General features: G+C 37.2%; 1 protein-coding gene across 1 annotated transcript in view; it reads left to right on the top strand.

Annotated features, from left to right (window-relative positions):
* Nucleotides 1-53: 53 nt before the first annotated feature.
* Nucleotides 54-10,494, top strand: part of RSRC2 (arginine/serine-rich coiled-coil 2) — a 13,686-nt gene continuing 3,245 nt past the window's right edge. Inside the window, 7 exon segments of the mRNA XM_010088126.1 lie at nucleotides 54-199; nucleotides 2,053-2,225; nucleotides 2,817-2,860; nucleotides 5,487-5,677; nucleotides 6,658-6,801; nucleotides 10,474-10,490; nucleotides 10,493-10,494. The exon segment at nucleotides 10,493-10,494 is cut by the window's right edge and continues 95 nt beyond it. Of these exon segments, the coding sequence (XP_010086428.1) occupies nucleotides 54-199; nucleotides 2,053-2,225; nucleotides 2,817-2,860; nucleotides 5,487-5,677; nucleotides 6,658-6,801; nucleotides 10,474-10,490; nucleotides 10,493-10,494 (717 nt within the window).

The following is a 10,494-nucleotide window of genomic DNA, read 5'->3' as shown; positions in this document are numbered from 1 at the left end:
CGTGTGCGCGGAGAGACAAAATGGCGCCCGCCGCTCCTTGGCTTGTCGGCGCCATGATGGGCCTCGGGGAGGGGGGGCCGCTTTTCGCCGATTACTTCTCTGCCTCTTTCCAGAAGTTTCTGTTTCATCTCTCTGTGTCTGGAGAGAAGCGAAGAGGCCTTGAGACCGAGGCCTTACAGTTTCCTGGCCAGGGAGAGAAGTATTGTGGCTGTTGCTCAGAGGGGCTGTGGGGCGCTGCTTTCCTGGGGGAGGGGGGATCGGTTTGGCGGCTGAGCCGTGCTTGGTTTTCATTCATGTAGGCTTCCGACTCCTGGTATTTTACCTTGTGTCTGGTCACAGATCTGCCATTTTCAGCGTCTTTTTGCACTCAGTGATTATTTGCCCCCGTCCTCGTGTTTTTATGGTTAGGAAACGCCTCTGCTGTAGTTACCGGTATCCTTTATGTTCATGCACGGCCTAAGAGTGTAGCTTTATTCTCTTTTAAAATTTGTGTGGCCTGGTAACACATAAAAGTGTGTGTCTCATAACTGAGTTGAAGAACCAGTAAGAGTAGTTATCAAACCCGATGTAGTTAATTTTTTTCAAAAGTTATTAAATAGTCTTGAGTAGAAAAAAAAAACCAAACCAACAACCAAACAAACCTGACTCTGAAGTAATAAAACTCCTCAAAGTTGACTTTAAGTACTTTGTGGTGTTTAATGTGGTATTTTAAGTTTTTGTCTTGAAAGTTTGACCAGTGGTGAAACAGAACAAGAGGACCGTAAACTTCTGGATAAAAGTATTTATGTATGTATAGCTTAACCTGTGAAGAATAAGATACATTTTTCACTAAAAAGACTTGAAGAATTATGGACTTGTAGTTTTGTACCTACCTTATAGGCACTACCTTTGAGGTTCCTCTGAAGTAGTAGGTGAGGGGCTTGTTCAGTGAAACCGTGAGCCTGTGGCCAATCCACATGCACTTGTAAGAACTTCGAATAGTCTCACTGAAGTCTGTCAGCCTTTTTTTTTTACTGTGTTTTTGTAGAGCTGAGAGATTTCTCTAAGGTGAAGTGCACAAGGGCATTATGAGTAGCAACGTGTATAAATCATGAGACTTGTTGTAGCCTTGGAAGATGTGGCAGTAGGCTCAATTTCAGTTGGGTACTTTGTTTAAAAACCCCAGTTAACTTAAATGTTAGCTGGTACTCTCCTTATCCTTCTCAAGTAACTTTGAAATGTAAACTTACAGAAATCTTAGAATTCCCTTGAAACTTCTTCAAGATGAGTCTTTGGGAAACCTTAGATGAAGAAGGGAAGGACTGAGTAGAAGGGGAGGGGAAGCGTAGATAAGCAGTGGAATGCCAGTGATTGTGATGGTGAAGATCACAAATAGGGGAGTCAGTTCCTACTCTTTATCTAATGTTGTAAAGTTTTCAGGGTGGTAGGTGATGTATCAATATGCTGAAGTGTCACTGAGACTATAGTTAAATAGTCTTCTGCAGATGCCATCTTAAGTGGTCAGTGATCTTGTCCGTATGCTGGTATGTTTTGAACTAGATATCAGTACGCCATGTGAATGGAAAAGTGAACAGCTGCTTTATCTCTTACTCTTGAAGAGATCTTACTCTAGATGTGTCTTTGTACAGATGCAAACTGATCAGACTAAACAGTATTTGCTGAAATATAAATCCAAAGATTAACTTTTCTGTGAAGTAAGTCTACCATTAATACATAATATATTAATGATAGTGGCTGAAGAAGAACTAACTGCTTTGATTTCAAAGTAATATGTATGCAAATAAAAGCGTGGATCGGAGTTTAGTCCTACTGGTATTCTCAAAAGCACATGGAAAAAGCACAGTCTTAGGTAGTGGGAGAGCAAAGTGCAACTATATTAGTTTTCTGTATGCTACACAGTTCACTACAAGTCTATCAAACTGTTGCCTAACTAATAATGGAATGGCTACACATGAGATTCTTTACAGAAAGCAATTTTAGGTGTGTCAGAGGAAGTACAAAGTAAATAGTTTTTCTTGGCTTTCAGTCCTAACTTTTTGGTTTTTAAACTTTCTGTCTTCATGTGCAGGGTAGTGATACAGAACGAGATGGAGTAGCCCCAGAAAAGTCTTCTCCAGAAAGAGAGAAGAAAAAGGAACAATCAGATGCCTCTAGTTCTCCCAGAACATCAAAGCATCATTATTCAAGATCACGCTCACGGTCAAGGGAAAGAAGACGGAAGTCAGGTATGGTCTTAGTAATGTTCCAGTGTATGCATGTAGAGATGAAATCTCTTTAAAGCTGTTTTGCAAAAAAATACACAGACTTAGCTCTAGTAACTTGTTAGAATTGGGAAGAAAATGAAGCTACTAATTTTGGTTTTGTACCTTAAATGATACATTGAAACTTCTCAATTTTAGTGATAGAAGTGCTAAGGAAACAGGTCACTGTTCAGGGGATGGAGGTGAGGGGACAACACCAAACAGAAAACTATGCTACTTGGTCTTCATTTTAATTAGATATGCTTAGACTGGGATGTTACTTTTGTGTACTTTTTCTTGCTTGTAACAAAAATGTTACCTGCCTGAAAAATATGGCTGGAGTATGAGGTGGACTAATGATGCCTGACTGTCAGAGCTTAAATAAGTGCCAACAAAGAACTGGGAATAACTGCTGGAGTTTGCATTCTGTAGTGCATGCTCAAATAGTGATGTTTGTTTGCTAAATCTCTCTTCTTGACTTTGGAGGGTAGAATAACTGAAAAGAACTAGAAATATTATAGCCAGCTAATCTCTTGTTTAAACTTGGTAAATAATGATAAATGCTTTCTTCTCCAGATACTGAAGGAAGAAAACACAGAAGCCGGAGCAGAAGCAAAGAGGTAATTAATGCTTTGTAGTGTTTAGGTAATTGTACAATACGTCTTAAAAAGTATCTTGTAGTAATGTGCGTATGTGTAAACCTATATAAATGATTTTATGGTAAGTACGAGAAATTGGAAACGTTAAGCTTAAAAATGGATATGGAGATCCTTTCATAGTGAATGAAGCATGATTGCAACCATCATGTTGACAAGGTAATAGTTTTATAGAAAAATGCTGTCAGAAACTAGTACCTTAATTTCTCTCTTTTTTTTTTTTTTATTTTTTTTTTGGTGGAAACAGCCAAAAGAAAGAATTCATGTGGAGAAATAGAATGGTGTTCTTGATGACTTTCACAGAGCTTCCATTAACCAAAAGCCTTGGGTGGCTTTATTCCTGGCCAATGTTCAGGAGTTTCAGTGATACATACTGATCTACTTAAGTATATTAAAAGTAATTCCCCACCTGTCTGAGCTCTGTTTATTGCATCCTTTAATTGTAAAGACTGTCATAGCTTGACAAACAAGCCGAGTCAGATGGAAGCATGACAGTAGCAGCAAAAATTTCAGAGGGCTGTCTCTTTTTTTTTGAATAAGTAAATATGTGTATGTGTATATATATATATACACATATATAGGGGAGTGAGAAGAGACAGCATCAATAATATCTTGAAAGTAACTGGCTTACACACCAGAGGAGAGATGAAATGAGCAAACCAGGAGCATCGAAATAGTGACGAAGAAGCTTAAGCCATGTGGGGCAATAGCAGGCTCGGTCAGATGAGGGACTTTAACTTTTGACCTGGGTCAGGAACTTTTCCTTCCCCAATTCTAATGGAAGCTCTGTTTAAAAAAGGAGAGAGGAGAAAAAAAAAAAAGGAAAAGAAAAATAATCTAGGAGAGTTTTTGTGAAATTGAATATATTGTTTAGCTCACATGATAACATTTCTATAATAAATCATACTCAGCGTGCTAATGCGCGAAGAGACTGAACTGAAGACGCTGCAGACTCAGATAGCAAAATTATAAGCCTACTTCATGATAAGGTAACTATTAGTCATTCAAACTCATATTTCCCTTTAAAATATCTTAAATCCGTTATGGGATATAATGGTGGTTTATTACTAAGTGTGTGCCTGGAAGACGTGATTAAAAAAAAAGTCTCTTTAATGTTTAAAAAAAGTCCTTGCTTAAAATTATGTCCAGTGTTTTGCCATGCTGTTGGATCTAATCTTACACAATTTTATTTAGCAGTTTTTAAGTTTCACAGAGTGAACAGATGAGGAATAATCTCCCACAGTAGATTTGCTGTTTTCATTCATTTGCAAGATTAAGCTCTTTGTCTGTAGACTAAATAATCAGCAATTCTTTTTAATGTGTATATTAGAACAACTACTTATGTAAATACATATTTAAGATTAATGTACAGGTAATGACTGATTATTCAAGGAGTTAAGGATAAAATACTGTAAAAGCAGGAAAAATATTTAACATTATTATATACTTGAAGGGCTATAATCAATTGTACTTATAAATTGATAATATATTAATTAGGTGTTAGAAAGGCTTGCATAAGTGGGTGTAAGCTAATTGCAGCATCTTCTCCAGCATTGTTTCTTTTGAGAGAGAGTTATGATCATAGGAAAGGTTTTATGAGTAGTTAACAGATCTAGATAAGCAAAAAAAAAAAACCTCTGAAGAATTGAGGTTTAGTCTGAAATTAATGTATCATGCTTAAATTGTGACTTAAAGCATTATTTAAACATAAGACTTAAGGGGGCTATGCTTTTGTGCTGGAAAAATTTTAGAATAAACTGGATATAGTAACAAAAGGTGTTGATGTCATGACTTAGTCTCTGAGGAAAACACTGGCAAAAATCAGGCCTGACCTTGCTAAGTATTTTTGGCATTGCAGCTATAAAAAGGAATCTTTTTTTAAGAGGCACTGCAGGAAGAAATTGCGGAATATTAGAGCAGCATATCTTTAAAATTACTGTGGGAGGTCTCAGAGTGATGCGTGTTAGCTTTAAATACTAAAAATGGGATATCAACTGTGTAACTTATTATTTTGCTTTTTAAAAATCGTTGGAAGTTACTGACTGAAAAGAGTTTTGCTCTAAAAATTATCTAATGATGGAAAGAAAGTTGTTTTAGTTCTAAAGACAAAATAGTATGTGTCTGCAACTATTTGTGGAATTTAGTAACTTTATGCATGGTAGTCTTAGGCAAATATTAAATATTAACTACAAATGTGAATGTTTGTATAGGCATATTCATAAATTGTCAGGCACTTAAAGATAGGTACTTATGTGTTTGAGAGTAACTGGAGACAGTAACTGACACTGACAGTTGTTTTTGTTACAATGCTGTGAACTCTCCTATGGAAACACTGTAAAGATACCTTAATGGATGCTTTAGAAATCCTTTAGACAGTGGGAAGGAGGGAAAAGGGGGAAAAATCATAGCGTGCATTTGCAGCTTTGGGTAGTTGGTGGCACTAGGTAAAATAGCCATCGCTCGTGATTGAGTCACACTCCTAAGGTTACTAATGTTGCATCACAACTTATCATTTTTTATCTTCTGATACCCATACTAACTCTCTTTGTTGCACTATTTTCCTGAAAGAACCAACTTCTTCTTAAAACAGGCAAGAAGACATGAATCCAAAGAGAAGTCTTCAAAGAAGCACAAATCTGAAGACCACAATGACAAAGAACATTCTTCTGACAAGGGAAGAGAGAGCCTAAATTCATCCGAAAATGGTGAGGATAGACATAAACGCAAAGAGAGAAAATCGTCAAGAGGGAGGAGTCATTCAAGATCCAGGTCTCGTGAAAGGTGAGTTGTTTTACTTCATTGTTACTCAAGTGCATTTGCAAAAGGAGTGTCTGGAATTTGTGTAGACTTCTGAGGCACAGCTGAGTTATATTACTGATCTAATTTAAATCTAAAGCATCAGTTTGTATTGCATGTTTCACTTTTCATTGAGTAGTGTATTTGCAGCTACTTTTTTTTCAGATTGGTTCTGAGTAAAAATACAAAATATCTCTAAGGCTTTGTATAGGTGATCTGTCTCACATTTAGAATTGAGAGTATAGAAAAATGTATAAACAGTGTATTAAATGTCCCCTGTTGTCAGTGACAGGAAAGGAAGTAATGTCATGGCTTTTTACCTCCTAAAACAAGAACTGACCCAGAGACAACACTGTCTAAACCTTCTCACGCAGTAGGCCACTGAGCACATTCTTCTCATGGTAGCAGAATTGCTTGGGACAAACAGGTTGTGCAAGTAGAACTTCTCAGCCAGCTCTGCTCATAGCTGAGGGATCTGTAGCAAACATGATAGCAAGGAACAGACTTGAGCAAATACTATGCTGAGGAGCTGTGTGTGACTCACAAGCTGAAATTTGGGCATCTCTTCCCTAAGGTATTGGAATACCATGGGTAGGAGGAGAGTTTTGTTGCCTTGAATTGAAGGCTTCTGCATCAGATTAGTTTGGCTGTGTATTTGTTTTGAGATTTACACTTTAACAAACAATGAAAAGTAGCTGTATTGATGAGTATGATTGTTTACGTAAACTCTGTGTAACTCACTTGTCTGTTGTGGCTGGTGGTAGTTTGTAGTTCCTTTCCCGTTTTGTCTCCTAGTCTTGTGACTTGAAGTGTTCCAGGCAAGAACTCTTCTGTGTGTAGTTTGCAGTCTCCCCACCCTGCCTGGTGCATTTTGCCCTGTGGTGACGAACCTGTATATAAGTCCTTAAGTAGAAGCTGAATTTGAATATGAGAATATATGTAAGAATTTGGGACATGTATTTCAGACGTCATCGTAGTAGAAGTCGTGATAGGAAAAAATCCCGATCTCGCAGCAGAGAGAGGAAACGACGTATAAGGTCTCGTTCTAGATCAAGATCTAGACACAGACATAGAAGCAGAAGTAAAAGCAGAACTAGGAGCAGAAGCAGGTAAGTGTTAACTTCCATGTATGCTTAGTGGTGGTGTTTGGTGGAATGGTCTATGTCAGGCTGATGTATAGAGGAATGATGGGTTTGCCAGTTAATGTCTTTTCACTGTAATTAGAGGTGTCTGGCTCTTTCTCAGCTCTATCGATACAGTGACTTAAGGACTGGGTAGTTTACTTAGTGAAACATTTGACCTAGACAGCTTAAGTGTCTCAGATTCTTGGCTTTTCATAGCACGATTTCATATTAGCAATTAGAAATGCTTAACTAGTTATTTTGTAGGTGTCTTGTGAAGCTACCATTTTAGAACTTTTGACTGATAAAGTGGAACGAAAGGAAATAACTTTAATATTTTGAGTAGCAGTGATTACCACAGTTCAAGCTCTTTTTGGTTTCTTATACCACAACTGAATTTACTATTTTAAATTGGATATTTAAATGATATTTAAGTGAGGGAAACTGAAGAATAAGATAGAACTAAACTTTTTGTGTCTTTGATACAAGAGTAAGTGTTGTTGGCAAAGTACTACTTTAAAAATACTATTGTTTTTATCTCTTTGTGTATATATCATAAAAGGGAAGTTTAACTGGAAATAACTGGCTGTTAGAGCAGATACACTGATCAGAAGCTAAACTGGATCAGCCTCACAGACTTTATTTAAAAATGTCTTGTCTGTGCACTAGCACAGTTCTTGCTAAGGTGAATTTTGAGTCAGATGGACTACTTCTGCTCTGAATATACTATTCTTAGTGATTGCCAACTCCCTTTTGGTCAAGTTCAGCATGAGAATACGCATCATGTTAATTTTTCTGCCTATCTTGGGTGCTTTCGTTTCTTCCTTAAACTTAAGTTCTAGAAGCACAGATTGAAACACTCTGGCTAGACAGATCCTGGCTTATTCTGGGTCTGTTTGACAGAGTTGAGAGCCATGCCTTTCCTGGAATATGCTGGAGTTGAGGTTTTATCACTGTTTCCCATACTGATGAATCATTCAGTGTTTTGGTGTAGAGTTCTGAGTCTGTTTGTGTGTATCACCTTTCCATTCTTAATGCCATGTAGGATTTTCTGAATGAGTAAGCTGAAATATGACTTCATGACTACTATAGTTGTGTTTTTTCCTTCCTACTCGTTTAAAGTAAAACAAGTAGTTTGAATGCAAATTGGTGTCCTTTCAGAGCTCCCAAGAAAGTGTTGCCAGTGTTCCAGTTCCTTTAGTAGTATTTTCACTAGACTATTTTAAATTGCATATTTAAAGGATGTAGAAGTTGGTTATGACTACTCAGCATTACGGTGGATCATTGGAGGCTTAAGAATCTGGCACACTCATCTAATGGTACAACATCACTTGTGAAAGTGTTAAGAAGACTTACCTTTCTGAAGAACTAGTTGAATTACATGGTTTGTGTCCCATTTTATTTTGGCAAGCACTTTCTACCAGACTTTCAGCTGGGGTGAGTAGAGCTGGGTCTTCAGTTGTATACGTGTTACTGGCGTTTTTTTTTTTTTCAGCAGGATGTGTAAGGCTTCAGTGCCCCATTAGTTCCAGTTATTATAGATGATGTGCACTTACTGTTTTTAAACATCACTTTGAACATCTTGTGTTTAATGGCTCAGTGAAAACTTCACATCCCGGAATAGTTTTTTGCTTCTGCAGCGGAATTCAAATTGCCTGAAACAGAACAGCCAATGTGGGAAGAAAAAGTAAGGGGTAGTCATAGCTTGGGAATTTCTTCAACCGGAAACACGCCTTATTGGATAGTGATGGATGTACTGCAAGAATTCATTTCTTTTTAAGTGCTGTTTTTGTCTCGCAAATCCTAGAGAAGGAAAATTAAGTGAGGCATAAGTCTTTTTTAACAGTAGATAGAATACTTTGTCAACTTCTGGGGTCAGGTGAAGCCTTTGGAGAGAGAATTATGGAGCAAGCCACAAGGAAAGCTCTTCACAAGCCAGATAAATGTAATGTGGAAACCTTCCCTGTAAAAACTCAACTGTGAAATTAATTCCCTCATTCATGACGTGCAATATTTGTTGTGTTACAGTTAACAGGCTATGACACAAGTGTTTGTAAATAGTAGAGCTTGACCTTCTCTTGATAGTTCTTTGCGTCATCTCAAGCTCATGTTTTCAAGTGGTCTGTCCTGACCAGCATTTAAACTAATTTTTTCATTCTGTGAGCATGTAGGCCCTCCTGGCATTGCTCTGATTAAATGCCAGGTGGAAAACATGACACCATCTGCTTGTTTCAAAAGGAAATACTTAAGTACAAAATCTCAAATATTTATTTCCTTGATGTTTACCAGTGCAATAAAGCATCAGACCAAAGACAAGACCAAACTACAATAGTCAGCACGGGAATAATGAAGGTTTCTTTGACATATGCATTACGTCTTATCTCAGGAATGCAGATCTGTCACTTCCCAGTGCCTGAATCTGCATCTTGTCGTCTTCTATGAAAAGATAAGTCTCGCCTCCTTTGTGTTCTCTGAGATTTGTCATGTAAACAAGGATCTCTTTTTGTACCTTCAGCCGACATTTTGTGCTGTTTGTAGATACTGCCCAAGTTGCAAACAGAAGAAACAGAGTATCTGAGTGCCATTTAAAGTGGCTGTTGTCAAGTTAGATATTATCTCATGTGGTTGATAACATTTAAGTATAAAATTGCAGAAACATCTTTATGCATCTCAACTTACTGTTTATGGCAAATCTGGGAAAAATGTGAGTGGTCTATTGTAATTTAAGCTTTGTTGGACACTTCCAGTATATGTGACTTCTTTGTTTAAAACATCAGTGTCAGAGGCTTAAACAGGGATAAACCTTTATCTCTTGTAATGTAGATATTAATCATCCTGGCAAAGAGAAGTACTGCTAATGGTACTTTTATATGTGTATTTTGGGTGGCTGTTTCTTAGATGGGACTAGATGGGTATGTCATAAGAGCAACTTCTGCTTGGGAGAAGGTTACTAAAGGAGAACTGAACGGAATATTTTGGTATTTTGCTTAAAAATATGTTTTAACTGGGTTCTTCTCAGTTCTCTGCACAGTACTGTCCTTCTCAAGAGCAAACCTGAGACAAATCACATGTTTAAAACAGCTCTCCCATTTAGCTTAATAGCCTCCCTCAAACAGTTGTCCAAAGCCCATTTAGTGTAGAGTATACAGAGCAGAGAGAAATAGTAATTTCCATGAGTACTATTCCAGTTTTTAAATCGGGCCTCTACAAAATGCTGGGGTTTTAACATAATTAAAGCACTGTGAGGTCTTTTATGGTTTTAAAGTATTCTTGTAACTTGATCCACTTTACAGTTTTCTTGTAATTGACTTTACCAAAAGTTGCACATTTTTTTCTTGTCAGGTTTTAGAATGAATCTCTAGAGCAGATCTATTTATTCTGAGCACTAAGTATAAGAGGGTAAATTAATAACCGGAATTACACGTTCTGTTACATCTTGCTGTTGGAAATCTTCAGTTTTAGCTTTGTCTTGTTACAAGGCAAGTGTGACCGTTAAACTGTTCTGTTCTAGTATAATCTCTGTCAAAGCTGTTCTTGTGAGCAAATTAATCATTAACCAACCTATTTTTGGAGTTGTGATCGGATACTTTATGAAATGTTAACGTGTATTATGCAGCTTCATTTTTTTTTTTTTAGTAACTCTGTTATATTTGGTTACAGAGAGCGAAAGAAAAGAATTGA

Source organism: Pterocles gutturalis, unplaced genomic scaffold (genome assembly GCF_000699245.1).
Source record: "Pterocles gutturalis isolate BGI_N339 unplaced genomic scaffold, ASM69924v1 scaffold907, whole genome shotgun sequence".
Lineage (NCBI taxonomy): Eukaryota > Metazoa > Chordata > Aves > Pterocliformes > Pteroclidae > Pterocles > Pterocles gutturalis.
Note: the sequence above shows the minus strand (reverse complement) of the source record. Positions and strands in the feature narration are given on the sequence as shown.